The sequence below is a fragment of the Xenopus laevis genome, chromosome 1L (assembly GCF_017654675.1).
Source record: "Xenopus laevis strain J_2021 chromosome 1L, Xenopus_laevis_v10.1, whole genome shotgun sequence".
NCBI lineage: Eukaryota > Metazoa > Chordata > Amphibia > Anura > Pipidae > Xenopus > Xenopus laevis.
Window position 1 is genome coordinate 221,683,959 of NC_054371.1, and position 15,778 is coordinate 221,699,736.

The 15,778-nt window shown below is 34.9% G+C and overlaps 1 protein-coding gene across 1 annotated transcript in view; it reads right to left on the bottom strand.

The window, feature by feature from the left end:
- Positions 1–227: 227 nt before the first annotated feature.
- dcc.L (DCC netrin 1 receptor L homeolog) overlaps positions 228–15,778 on the bottom strand; it is a gene marked incomplete at its 5' end in the record, with an annotated part of 292,799 nt that continues 277,248 nt past the window's right edge. Inside the window, 3 exon segments of the mRNA NM_001085785.1 lie at positions 228–432; positions 1,815–1,957; positions 13,800–14,009. Of these exon segments, the coding sequence (NP_001079254.1) occupies positions 343–432; positions 1,815–1,957; positions 13,800–14,009 (443 nt within the window).

Consider the following 15,778-nt stretch of genomic DNA (forward strand, 5'->3'; position numbering starts at 1 on the left):
ATGAGATGTAAGCTTCTAAGAGGTTTCATTTCTCTTTTTTTTTTCATCCACAAAATCCATATTCCAATTCCCCGGAGGAGCTAAATCTTAAGTAATCTTTCTTCCGCTTCATTCAAAACGTTTCTTGTGAAAAATCAACGGCATTAGAGGGTTTTTGGTGGGTCAATGTAGATGTATCCATGAGTGAGATATAAAACACTGGTATGCTGCAGTTTTCCTGGGTATTTTTTTTTTTTTTAAAAAAAATCCTTTTGCTGACAGAAATTGCATGCGACACACAATTTCACAGTGTGTGACAATTGCTTCTGACAGCAAAATGGTTGATGATTTCTTCAGCCACGGTTAAAAAGCTGATCCCGTGATGGCATTTAGCTGTTTCATCAACCCCTCCAAGCTGGCCATTTGTTCACTCAAATCATCCTGTTCATAGACCTAACAAAAAAAAACACAATAATAAACTATTAGTCTTGGTGTGTCTTTGCCCAAATCATGCTATATATATATATATATATATATATATATATATATATATATATATATATATATATATATATATATATATATATACAGTATCTATACAGGTATGGGACCTGTTATTCAGAATGCTCGGGACCTGGGGTTTTCCAGATAATGGATCTTTCTGTAATTTGGATCTTTATACCTTAAGTCTACTAGAAAATCATTTATACATTAAATAAAGCCAATAGGCTGGTTTTGCTTCCAATAAGGATTAATTATATCTTAGTTGGGATCAAGTACAAGGTAATGTTTTATTACACAGAAAAAGGAAATCATTTAAATAATTTGGATTATTTGGATAAAATGGAGTCTATGGGAGATGACCATCCCATAATTTGGAGTTTACTGGATAATGGGTTTCAGGATAACTGATCCCTGACTTGTATAAGCAATTACATTAGTGGTTAAAGGTGAACTTTCTCGAAAATGAAAATGTAATATTGGTTTCAGCATAGTGAAATATGAAACTTTATAAATACAATCAATTAAAAATTCTGTACTGTTTCTGAAATAATCAAGTTTATCTTCACTATTCCTCTCTCAGCATCTGTTTCTCCTCATTCTGTCTTTATTCAGGAGTTGGGTGTCAGATGAATGATCAATATATATTATAGGGGGGGCCCCGTTTTGCCTACAAAATGTATTAGAGCTCAGTCTATTAAAATCACCAGGAATCATGTCTCTCTACATGCAGAATTTGAGCAAAAGGCAGTAATTTTGTTAGATTTTGTTTGTACTGAAATCAGTTAAGTGAGCTCTAATTCATCTGCTAGGAAAGGAGCCCATTATAAGATATATTGGATCTAACTGTCATTGACTATCTGACACCCCAACTTCTGCATGAAGACAGAGAAATAGATGCTAGGAGAGGAAATAGTGAAGATAAACTTGATTATTTCAGAAACAAAGCAGAATTTTTAATTGATTGTATTTAGAAAGTTTATTAGTTCAGTATGAGGAAGCTCATATTTTAATTTTCACCTTTTTTGTGTCTATATGCATGTCTACTCCTTAAACTTTAGCAGTACATTTAGCAAAAAATCTAATGTATAATTAGAATCTAAGGATTCAAGAAACTCTGAAGACCTTTAAAAGTTACACACAAAGCACACATTTTTATAAATAAGTCAGTACAGTGCTTGGGTTCCCTTTTAAAATGTAACGGAAATAACACTTTTGCTTCATACCCTACCGTACTTCATGGCCTATAACTGAGAGGACAACACATGCATCAAGGTTAAGGTGATATTCTGCTAACTCAGCAAATACCCATGATGAAATGAGAAATGTCTTACACTGGAAGGGTCATCTGTGTGTTTGTGGCTTTCTTCTGAAACCTCTGGCGCTGTTGGCACTGATACAGGGAGTAGCGGAGACCTTGCTTTACCTGCCAGCCCCAATGATGCTGTCTTTACTTGTGCCTTGGAAAGGCCAGACCCTAGAAAAGAATACAGATAAAATGAGTAAACGTTCAAACAATACTTAATCTTGCAAAATAATATACTGTAAATACTTGACTTCAACAACGATGTTTAGCTAATACTGAAAATATGGCAACCTTTATTGGCTTATAAAGTCCAATTTGTGAAGTTTTAAAGGTTTTTTTTTACTTTGAAAACTTCGGCCGAGCCCCTGAATCCTTCACAAAAGATTCGGGCGAATACGGAATAATAATTTACATATGCAAATTAGGGATGGGAAAACATTTTTACTTCCTTGTTTTGTGACAAAAAGTCACGCAATTTCCCTCCCTGCCCCTTATTTCCATATGCAAATTAGGGGGCAGATTTATCAAGGGTCGAATTTCAAAGTAATCTGAGTTTTTTTTAACTCCTATAACTTTGAATAAAAAAAGACCAACCAAGTTTTTTTCTACAGGTGAATCCTGCTGAAAAAGGCTAAATCCTGGCCAAATCCCAAACTGAATCCTGGATTCAGTGCATCCCTACTTATTTATGAAAAATCTGAATATAAAAAAATATAATTAATATAGTCGTGGAAAAAAATTCAAATACCTCTAATTTGTCAGTTAACAAGCTCAGAAAAACTGAAAAAAACTTTAAAATCTTTAATTAAAAAATGGCTTGAATTTTGCCTAGGACAACGCCCACTGACTTCATGTCTATATGAACTCGCAGCTAAAGCTAAAGGTGCCTAGATCAGGGCTGACCAATTGGAGGTTGAATGGCCCAGTGTTCAAACCAAAGAATCTTTATGGCCTCCATAATTATAAATATTATATTTTATATTATAAAAAAGAAAACATTTTATTATAAAAACAAAAACATTTTTCCAAAACAGAATATAGAATACATTTAACATGTCCCGTCCCCATGGGTACAATAGATTATAAATGTATTTCCTATTAATTGTAGCTCATTATGGGCAGTTATCTAATATTTATTTTCCTTACATTTTGAATAGTTTTTATATGTTTATCAACAATATGGAAGCACCCCACCATATGCATAAATACAAATATACAAGAAGTAATGATCTGTTTACAAATAACCCATACTCACATACTGTACTGTCGAGCAGCTCCTATCCATATATAAATATCAATATACAAAGAAGGAATGGACTGTTCGGACATTAAGCTATATAATATATGTAATACCCAGTTACTGTACTGTCTAGGCCACTTCTTCCCATATGTTTAAACAAGAGACGTAGAACAGATTTAGGGGCAGATTCACTAAAGGACAAAGTGGCTAACACTAGCGACAATTTGCCAGCATTGCCACCCACAGGCACAGGCGCCAATTCGCTAGCGAAAGAGACTGTCACTAGCGTTCGTAAACACTCAGTCGCCAGGTGACTTTTCGCTCTGGCAAAAGGTCGTTACTCCGCAAATTCAGTAAAGTGCGGATTTTACTGAATGTAAAATCAAATTTCTGTCACTTACATCATATCCTGTGAGCCGAAAATGCATTAAAGTTCCAAAAACGCTGGCGACATTTACTGTTTTGAAGCGGAATTGCCTGCAAAAGTCCTAACTTTAACTTTTTTTTGTGTAACCGGTTTTCTTCAGACATTTCATAAGATATGGAACATTCATTTTACAGTGGGCTCATGTGTAGGGCATTATATTAACTCTCTTGTCTTTATTAAGGTTCCCTGGACATTTGTAATAAAAAGTGGTAACTTAAACCATTTACACCAACATTTATAATAAAGACTTCCATACAACTTTAAGGGGCAGATTTATCAAGAGTCGAATTTCGAAGTGTAAAATACTTTGAAATTCGACCATCGAATTAAAATACTTCGAATTTGAATATCTAAGTCGAAGTATTTTTCACCGAATTTAGCCATCGAACGATCAAAGTAAAATCGTATGATCGAACAATTTTACTTCGATGTGTAAATGGTTGTAGAAGGTCCCCATAGGCTAATATAGCACTTCGGCAGGTTTAATTTGGCGAACTATTGAAGTCGAAGTTTTTTTAAAGAAACAGTACTTTGATTATCGAATATTCAAACTATTTTACTTCAAATAAGTAAATTCGAAGTCGTAGTATCCTATTCGATGGTCGAAGTATCCAAAAAATTACTTTGAATTTCGAATTTTTTTACTTTCGTTGAATTCACTTCGACCCTTGATAAATCTGCCCCTAAATATTCCGGCAAGATCTCTAGCAAATTTTCGCTATGCACAAACGAACGCTAGTGCGTCTTCGCTATGAAATGCTTGCACAGCCAAAGTAAAGCTAGCGAAAAGTCACCAGCGTTCGATGCCCAGGACAAAACTTTGCATAGTAGTGAATTAGCATATTCTAAGCGCATTTGCGCCTGTCAAAGTGGTATAAAGGCTGAAGCTGACGCTGGTGAAAAGTCTCCCATTAGTGAATCTACCCCTTTGTCTACACCACCAGCTTTTAATTTGCTGATATATTAAGGTTATGATAAAATTCATTCCCAGCATCCTCTAGCAATTTTGAGTTGTATCTTAAGAACTCCCTGAAGAGCTGAGCATTTTATATCACTGATTCAAGAGAGCCTTTGCCAGGAACATTTGCTTCAGAAACGAGCAGATCTTTCACATAGATCCTCTCCTTGTAAAGTCTAATCCTGCAGATATCTTGGCTATTAGGTTTGCTTGCCTGGCAAAGTGAAATGTCATCATGTGAAAGAGCCTGGAAGTAGAGAGAATTCATTTAACTTGTGTTGCAGTGTTTGTGCCAAAAACACTTGCTTGTCATCCCAACTAATTACAAGAAGCATGATAGCGAGCAACGGGAGGTGGAATAGTGAATAAATACATAATGAGATTGTGTTGCCATTTGATCCAAAAGGGGTTGGCTGCCAATATATAACATCTAATTCTTGAGAAAAATACAAATCTCCTCTCAAAACAAACACAGCTTTGTCAATACACGCTTTTCCTTGATTAAAGTCAAAGGTACTTATTACCCTGCTTTTTTAATCCCTTCCAACATTTACTCAAGTTTTAATCATTTCTTAGAAAGACCATTTCCAAGCCTTTATTTAGTTATATCAGTGCTGTAAATTGAAAACGCGTTCTAGGTTCTCTTTTGATACATCAGTACCAAAAGGGTGGACAACAAAAAGAAGAGTTGTCAAATGACTTCTGTTATTGAGGAACATCAAATAAAAGGGTTTTGCAGCTTATTTGTCTGTGTATTGGACCCTAAAAGGGGCCTCCTACACTGATAATCATCCAGATGCCGATGAGTCAGGCTTAACAATTCCATCAAGGCAAAGAACGCATAGGCTCATTGGTGAGGTTCACGTGCCTGGTACAGTCTGCTTGTAGGGTCGGACTGAGGGGGGCACAAGGGTTGCTGCCTCAGGGCCCCCCCCCACCACGTAGGGTGCGGATTTGGGCTGACCGGGCCCACAAGAGCTGGGGGCCCACCAGGTTTTTTCCTGTCCGGCTACCCCAGTCCGACCCAATCTGCTTGTACTTCATTATGATGCAATGATGTGGCCCTCGTTTGGTCAAATGATTGGATCAGCCCAATATCGCCTACCTCAAGGTAGGCATATCGGTAAAAGATCTTGCCAAATGAGTGAATTTTTATATGCATGGCCAGAATATTTCCCCTTACTGACCCTTCTGAACCTCAGTCTACAGTCTAAAACAATAAGATCAAGGAAACTTTGTAGTCATTTCAATGAGACAGCTAAGGAATATATTGTAACATTTCTGTAATTGTTTGGTTAAGGCTGGTATAACTGGTACCTAGAGAATGAGTAACCAGAGCCATGACAGAAGCCAAATAAGTGGTACATACGGGATTAATAACTTTACATGTATGCTAACCAATCAGGGGCCTTGGTAAGTAGTTTAGTGCCCAACATATGTAAAGCCAATTCAACCAGACCTCCAAAAGACAAGGACAATGATGGATGTAATGAAATGCTGTAATACCGCACTATTGGGGTGCACCATTTATCCTTGCTAAGAAGTGAGAGGTATTTTCAGCCTGATGGCATCAATTGTATTTAATCATTTTATATTGTCTTTTAATTATCTTTTCTGTGCTTATGTTCTCCAAGTCCTATCAACTGCTACAAGTAAAATACAACCATTATCAATTTCTGTCTTTATGGTGAATAAAACTGTTTGAGGAGATCACTTCATATAGATGAGTTTGTTTCCCATGCAGTGTGCTGTGGAATGTTGTGATACTGTGAATCCAAAGATGGCCCTGCATGCCTCAATGGAAATGGAAATCCTAATTAAATTTTAAAGTTTTGGGAAGAGAAGACATGTTCTGGCAGATTGCCTATGGTGTTACAGTACCTCAGTTAAATCTGGATGCTTGAAAAACTTTAAGGGGGTTAACTCTGGTCAGGCTTTATGGGGCAAAACTCAAATTATTCGTTTTTTTTTTTTTGAAAACTCAATTTTTTCTAGATTTATTAAAGCCGGATGCAGCAAAAAGCCCAAATCCGAAATCCGCCATCTCAGACCTGCCGAGGTTGTGTATAAGTGAATGGCAGAGGTCCCTATCCTATTTTGACGTTCCTGCGGTCTGTGCTGGAATTAGCCTGAAAATCTGACCTTTTCTTTGTTTTCGGAAAAAAATCAGAAACAATTCTGGCTTTTTGGGAACTCAGAAGAACTCAGAAAAAATACGATTTGGGTATTCGCTCGATTTTATTGGGTTTTTAACTGAACTGATTAAATTTAGCTTTTTTCTAAAATAATAAATAAGTTCAAATCCTGGATTTTAGTTTGGTCTGACTTTTTTTTCTAAATAATCGAATGTATCTAAAAAAAATAAATGTATTTAAATCTTACACTGAGAAGTAACTGAGCTTTAAAAACTGAGAGATTTAGTTATTCAACTTGTGTTGAATAACTAAAACTTTACCCACCAAATACACACCTCTGGGTAATCCCGTTCTAAATTATTCCTTTTCATATATTAATATTTTATGCATCACAGTTTTCCCAAATGAACTACATGGGTATGTGTGTCTGGCCCACTAAAACATTCAATTTGGTCTATCAGCTAAAACCCAGCACGTTTCTATAAAAGTCAAAGGGAGGTGCATTTTCAACACTCAAGGTATTTTATTTTTGGGAGTTCTTTTTGAACATTCAAATTTAAAAAATCAATAGAACTAAACACATTTTTTTCTTTTTCTTGGATTCTTTCTGTGAATGAACACTATAGATTTTTTTGCAATTTGAAAATTAATAAGCCTCATATCAATGAAATATAATTCTGTATAGTGATTAAGTTCACTGTACCTGAAACTGTAAAGGAAAAATATTGCAAACTTCTTGATAAAATCTTTTGCTCCCTCTTCTTATCAACTCTGCGTATAATTTTTTTTAAAGCTTTTTTCAACATCTGTTTTTGCCGTTAGCTGACTTTACAAATTGCCTGATCGGTGACTTCTGCGCAACTCCGGTAACTGACATAATAAGTTTATCCCTAGTTGTTTCATTAACAAAATGTTCTCAGCAGTTTCCAGCTTGCGTCTGCACAATAAGCACTTTATTTAACAATAGGAAGTATTTTTGGAAGGTTTACATTTCTGTTTTACGCAAGTCTTTGTTTTATGAAATGCCTCGCTGCCTTGTTTTATTAATCATGCTCGTGTTAGCAATTGAATGCAGCTGTATAATTAGGAATAATGAGGTTTTTTTTATGGGGACCAAGTTGGTTTTTGGTGCTTTCCATAGAGACTCAGCCAGGGCTAAATAGAATCATCGACCATGTTTATTTAAAGTCATTATCATTTTCTATCTGCTCAAACCAGTATTTTTGTATTCAGAGCATCGTTTATTCTTTTAGCTTGGAGAGAGAGGCATTATAATATGGACAAATATTGATTTATTTTAATTGTATGCTCCTTTTTTGAGGCACGAGATATAATATTAATTGAATAACAGACTCAGTGCTAAACATGGAAACAATTCATAAAATTGGAATAAATAGAACCACCAGCTGGTAAGGTACAATACGTTTTGGTTTTCATTATCAGGATGAATATAATATTTGAGATTTATGTTCAACTTTCTTAATTCAAAGAAAATATTTACATTAGATATAGGACTGCTAAACATGAGCAGCCTTAAGTCACTTAAGAAATACCACCTGAAGTGCCTAAGTATCCTCTCCCCATAATAAATATTTTCTATATATATATATATATATCAACATTTTTCATTGGGTTGTTGTACCTCTGATCAGGTATAATGTCAGTGACAAACTGGCCACAAATGGATTTAAAATTTCCCTTAAATCAAGATTATAGATTTTCTATGAAATATGATGTAATATATATGGAATAATTACATTCTATGGAGAAAATGTAGAGCTCTTTAGGGAATGGAGCTTGAGGACACACCCGGCTAATAATATGGTGCCTTTCAGCAGTCTCCATCTAAGTGATGGCACAGATGGAAAAGTTGGCTTATACTGAATATAGATTTTTTCAGGTCCTTTCATTTGGAATACCATCCTTTTACTTGTTCAAATCCCCACTTGAATGAAAATTGAAATTCCCAATTGTTTGAAAAGTTGTGCTGGGTTCTAATTTTCAATTCTATATGTCTGTTTACTTTAAACAAGTAGAGCATGTGAAAAGTGTGGTTAGAAATAAATAGTGTAGCCACTAATTTCACAAAAGAATTGGAATTTATGTTAATGCTATCTATTTTTACTGAATTTCGAAATGCATGTTACGAACTGGCTGCAGAGATAACTCGAATAGCCTGCAATATAAGTAACCCAAAAAATAATGAGAGCTTGGCCAGGATTTAATCCCCCTAGTGCATGGTGGCCAATCTTGAATCTGATTACCTTTTCTGCTGCAGTTTAAGTAGAGGCAAACTTGGTAAGTTTTAATTGTAATTTGAAATCTTAAGGCAATGGAAAAGATTGTCTTCATTGGGATTAACGTATTACAAGAAGCCTTGAGGGCTGTGTATTCAAGTTAAGTATGGCAACAATCAATGCATAGAGTTCTGTTCAAATGAAGGAAGCTCTTACACTTCGGAATTATTGCAAATTCTACTTGGGACAGTGTTTGAAAGAAGAGAATTTGGAAGCTAGCCTCTCATTATTAGTAATGAAGGAATGGACTCTAGTTATATTCTAGGAAACCATCAATGACAATTTCACATGGCACAGTCCCATTTGCCAGCTGTTTCTCCCACCATTCAGCAACTTCAAATCAGAAAATCATTTCTCTGAGTGTTTCAACATTAGTATTTAAAGAAGGAGGAATGGTAAAATAACTGAGGGGGTGCCAAGTTGTTAGGTACCTCCCAGAGATTCTAAATGCTTACTTCCTAATACAACCGGTGCTCCTGCATTTACTTTATTGTCCTTTACTTGAGAGTGTCAAGCTATCCTGGGCCATTACATGCCCAGTTACATAGTTATATAGTTACATAGTAAAATAAGGTTAAAAAAAGACCAGCCCATGAAGTTCAAACCCTCCAAATGAAACCCAGAATCCATACATACACACACTGAACCTTCCCCTCCAGTACAGAGCATCTTTACTGATTTCTGTACTGCATATGCTTCCACATTCAGTAGAAATAGGGCATGCCTGACACACGGAAGGCAATGGTAGCACAGAGCTTGCAAGTAGGAGTGAGTAGAATCACTGGCTTGAAATTGTATTATCTGTTTTTGGCACATGGCTAGTGATGCTCATGAACTCTTCTTTGAACTAACACGTTTTGTTAGTGTTTTATTGCTATTAACGCTTACCAGTAACAAACCCAAGGAACTGTCACTAATATATTCGGTGATATCGATGGCCTCTAGTAAAACCAGTTCCTTAGAAGAAGAAGCCATCAAAATCAAGCTTCTGCCAGAACCTTAAATGTTTCGTGTTGACTTCAACTTTGTCCCTGTTGTACAAAATCCTATCCTTGTTGTCAATAATATACTTTCCCTGCACTCTCAGGAGTAGTGTCCACTTGTATTTAGACTTAGACTTAAACCATCAGGTTCAAAACCATTGTATTGTATACATTTGTATTGAGTATGGCATAAGTCTCCACCCTGGTAGACTTTAGTTCACAAGAGTCAGGTTTTCATTAATGCATTAATGGCACATTAAACTCTGATGATAATTAACCATTCTGAATATCTCTGCTGTAAATGTATTTGGGGACTAATTCATAATTTTCTATTAAATTAGAGTTGGAGAATGTTTAATATAAATATGTTCCAAGAACTACACTGATTGGTTTAGACATATCCTATTATTTACAACTGAGAAAATAAACAGACTGTTTGAAACAATGTTTCAGAGCCTGAACATATCCAATTTACTTCTTCCAGTTAAATGCTTCAATGCCCCCGGAGCTTTCCAAAACAATGCTCAGTGAAAAGACAAATACAGTAGTTTTCCCGGATGAACTTTTCCCATAGTGAGAGCTTATGATGCTCTTCTTTCTTTTCACTGTCTGAAAAATCTTAAAGCAATGGTAAACGATGGCTATTCATGCATTGTTGTTCATATATATTCATATCTATTCATATTTCAAAAGACCCTGTATTCTTATAAATGGTGCTTAGTGATGTATTTTAATAAAAATCAATTGTTTAGAAAAATTACAGCAACCTGTCAAAAGGATAATTCCACGGCTTTTTATTTGTGTGTTTTTTATATTAATACCCATGATTCATTGCAGTAATGTCGACGTGAGTAAAATAGGTATTGCACTGAGCAGATTTATTGGTAGTAACATAACAATAAACAAACACAGGCAAAACCAAAAGAAGCAGCACACGACTAGACAAGCGCTGACCCTTCAAGGATATAATTAAAATTCTGTAAACAAAATGCGGAATTATTGTGAATCAATCAAACCTATTTAATTGGAAGGAGACAGTGTCCAGCCAAGGATTAACCTCATTATGAATAAGGAAACAGACTCTGGAAAGATAATGTATGTGAAATTTCTATGACTGCCAGTTCCTTCTGCAGACAGTGTAATGGAATATGTATCCAGGGTATGCATTAAAAAGGATTGTGTTGCTATTCGTAAACATTATCAACTTGGTATGGAGAAATAAATATTTTGCAACAAACAGATCATGTTTGGAAAATACAGCTTTTCTATCACCACATTAAAAGACCACTCTCTGTACTGGTTGCATTAGAGGCATTCTAGTGAGACTGAGAGATACATAGTTATTTATCAAAGTCCAAATTTATCTCAATGTTTTCTGAAGAAAACTCCAACCAAATCGGGCTTATTTATTAATACACTTTCCCGAAAATTTTGTTTGCGGGAAAAAATCCGGAAAAAAACTTGAAAAATCTGATTTTCACGATTTTCTGGATTTTTCACCCCAAAACTCAGAATTTTGCCCAAAAACTACTAAAACTTCAGGGTAAAAAAAAAATCATTGCGACTTCTCCCATTGACTTATATGCAACCTCGACAGGTCTGAGATGGCAAACTTTTCCCATCCTCTGGGTTTAATAAATTCCAAAAAATTTGTGATTTTTTTAAAAGTCCAATTTTATTTTAAAAAATCAAATTTATTTTGTGATTTTTGCATTCAGAGTTTAGTAAATAACCCCAATAGTATATATTAATTTTTCTCATTGCTGATTTTTTAAAAACATTGATTTCAAAACCACGATCACGTAAAAACAGTACAAAAAAACCTCAAATGCATTAAAATCATTTCAATGAGTCTGCCAAAATTGGAATTAATCTGAAACAAATCAAATTGAAAATGAATGTGGAATTTGGTAATGCAACTCCCACTGACTTATACACGAATCGACAAGCATTTAGATGCCAGATTTTTATACTCAACTTTTTTTGCTTTTAATAAATCACGAAAATTTGAGATTCAGAGTCTTGCATTTGAATTTGCTGTTTTTGTCTCAAAAACATTAGATACACATTTAAAAGTCAAATTCAAATGGTGGTAAATTATCCATTTAGAGGCAGATTTATTTGACTAAAAATGTGAGTGTTTTTGTTTTCTTATAAATTTGAAAACTGGAAGAAACTTGAAAACTTGAAATTGATCACTTAGAATTGTGCAAAAACTTGATCTACTCTTCATTTTCAAAGAGTCTGCAAAATCAAACTCACATTTCAAAACAGCTTGAATTTTGAAAAACAGCCCCTCACATTGACTTCTACAGAGGCTTGTCAGCATTTAGATGAAAATTAAATTTTTCATTTTATCTATTTTAAATGTTTGAGTTTGTAAAACTCAAATTTGAATATAATTATGTTTTTCTCCTACAAATAATTTGAATTGTGTTTAAGAACACAATAAATCTTACCCAAACAGAACAGTGGAACAGAACAAAAAATTGCAGTGCATTTACTTTAATTGTTTTAACTGGATGTTGAAGATCTATTCAAAGGCTTTGGCTTTCTGGGCAAGTCTATTTTTCTACATTACTTTTTTAGCCTTTATAATTTAACGTTGCTTAATAGACTACAACTTCCAATATCTTTTGCCAACTCTGATTATATGTTTGGATGTGGAAATATTAAATACAGAAAAAAAAACACTTTATGGGGGTTATTTATCAAGGTCCGAATTTATCTCAATATTTCTAATATCAAACTTCGAGCAACTCCGAATTCCCAAATGGACCTCATTTATAGGTCCAATAGTGATGGGCGAATTTATTCAGCAGGCATGAATTTGCAGCAATCTAATAAATTCGCGAATTTGCAGTAAAAATTTCGACACCGGCGTCAAAGTTTTTTCAACGCCAGCGACAGTTCAGATGCCATCGCCCATTTAGCCTAGCAAAATTACAGTTTCAAGAATTTCGCAGGACAAACGGATGCCCAGCAAAATTGTAATTAAGCAAATTTCGCGGGACAAATTCGCCATCACTAATGAAGAAAAAAGCACGAAAAATTAGGTTTGGGTAAACTCTGGAGCTTTCCCCAAAAACTCAGAGTCTTTTGCGCCGAAACCCCAAAATCATTGGATATCGGTACGGACATCAGCACAGACACTGGGACCTTCCCCATTGACTTTTACAGGACCTCGAAAGCTTTTAGATGCTGGGGTTTCAGGTTCAGAGTTTTTAGACCATCGGACATCAAATAAATCTCGAAAAATTCGTAGTTTTTTTTTGCTCCAAAAACTATGAATTATTTGAGGTTCGTATATACAGACCTTGATATATAACCCCTTAAGTCTAAAATTCAGGAAAATGTAAAATCAAGGAAATATATTATGCATAAGACACAGGTGGGACCACAAAAAATATTCAAAATGAGGGTAACTTTAAAATCAGATCAGTGAGATCACACTGTATTCCCATACCTACATAAACTTATCTTTAATCTGCGGTGCTTTAAATGCAGATGATTATTTTACTAGCTAAAAGAAATTTCCACTTGTAAGGCAAAAGTATGAAATTTATGTCAGGTCTATAATGCAGTAAGCTTAACACTTCATCAAACATTTTCAATTTAACTGGAAAGGGGACTAAACCAAATCACTTATATGACCATGTTTATGATTATTTCAGAGACCTGACAACACAAGAGAAGAAAAGGCATGCCTGAAAAAACAAGACAAATCTCAATCTTATTTTTAGATTAGGGATTAGGAAAGGTTTTAACATACAAGAACATGGGGAATTGGCTATAAAATATATATTAAACAAAAGGGAACAAAATGTTTTATAAGGTGTTGAAATAAATAAATCAAACAAATCCGAGTTATTTAGATGTAGCTGACATTCTTCCAAAAGATCAGAATTAATTTGAAACTATACATTGCAGTTGGTACTTCATAAAAGTTTAATTAAAAATAAGAATACATTACCTGTTTGAGACAACAGAGGTGTATAAGGAACTTTAGGTTCCATTGCAGTCATTGGTGGCGGCAACAAGGGATTTGCAAAACTTCGGAGAGGGTGCGTTGGCCGAACACAGGCAGTGGGGATTGTTCTGCTTGGAGCATCTTCACTAGTGGAATGTTCTGGTTGAGGGTGTGACAGAACTGATGACTGTTGGGAAGCTGGGACCTCAGTCACTGCTAAAAGAAGATTTAAGCAGACCTCAGTTATTCTACAAATCTACCCAAATTCCAGACTAGTTTGCACTGTGCAGCATGGTTATATTGGAGATTGTCTAGGAAGAAATAGGACATGAAGACCTTGACTGAGAAGAACTCTGCCATTCAGAATTCATATTACAAAGAGTTTATTGTATGTAGGTGGGGACTGAATGCCACAATCTGTAGTGTTTGCTATAGTTGGGCAACAGATGAATCAATTTAGTGCTGAAAAATATAAACCCTTCATTTTCGGATTTAGTCAAATTCACAGCTCGAAAAATATACTTGAAAAGATAAATAATAAATAAAGAATAATCATGAAAAAGGTATTAGTCATGGCCTGTATTTCAGCTCCTGTCTTGTGTAGGAAAATCACAGGTAAAGCTTTAACCGTTCATTTTAAAGGGATACTGTCATGGGAAAAACATTTTTTTTCAAAATGAATCAATTAATTGTGCTGCTCCAGCAGAATTCTGCACTGAAATCCATTTCTCAAAAGATCAAACAGATTTTTCTATATTCAATTTTGAAATCTTACACGGGGCTAGACATATTGTCAATTTCCCAGCTGCCCCAAGTCATGTGACTTGTGCTCTGATAAACTTCAATCACTCTTTACTGCTGTACTGCAAGTTGGAGTGATATCACCCCCTCCCCCCCAGCAGCCAAACAAAAGAACAATAGGAAGGTAACCAGATAACAGCTCCCTAACACAAGATAACAGCTGCCTGGTAGATCTAAAAACAACACTCAATAGTAAAAACCCATGTCCCACTGAGACACATTCAATTACATTGAGAAGGAAAAACAGCAGCCTGCCAGAAAGCATTTCTCTCCTAAAGTGCAGGCACACGTCACATGACCAGGGGCAGCTGGGAAATTGACAAAATGTCTAGCCCCATGTCAGATTTCAAAATTGAATATAAAAAAATCTGTTTGCTCTTTTGAGAAATGGATTTCAGTGCAGAAATCTGCTGGAGTAGCACTATTAACTGATGCGTTTTGAAAAAAACATGTTTTCCCAATGACAGGATTCCTTTAAGGTATAAATACTGGCTGGTCTGTACCATAATTAATATAGTACATAGCCACGCTCCCTGTTGAGATCTACTCTGTTATGAACCACAAGGTAAATCTCTCACATACACAATATTTATATAATACCATTGTATTTTTTGTTTATATATGCTCTCCAATTAGATCTTTCCCTAAATTATTTATAAGAATTCATGGCAATTTTTATTTAGAGGAAGGCAACATCCCCACACATTATATAAAAAATAATAATAATAATAATACTGGATATACTTCAGTTATTACATGTATCCTATTGACAATTAACTAGCAAATATACTGTACACTATATAAAAAGAATATATCAACAGCATTTGTTTCTAGTCTAGTATTTAATCATTGACCCTCTACTTTGGCAAGAAAGTTCAGGAAAATAAAGCAATACAGTCTAACAATTACAAAAGTGTGAACAAAGCCTTGCATTTTCTAACACGTCATCTGTTAAGATTTTGTAATGATTATTGAACTGCACAGAAGTAATTGCTGCAAAATGATAAACAAAGCATTTTTTTGTAATAGACCTGTGAAGATATTACTCTAAATGCCCATAACATTGAAATGACTGCACTGCAGAACTATAAAATAGCATAAAAAGATTTTTTATTGTTCTGCTGACAATATATCAGGCTTTATACAAGAGAACTTTTACAGAGATGAATATTTTCTATGGT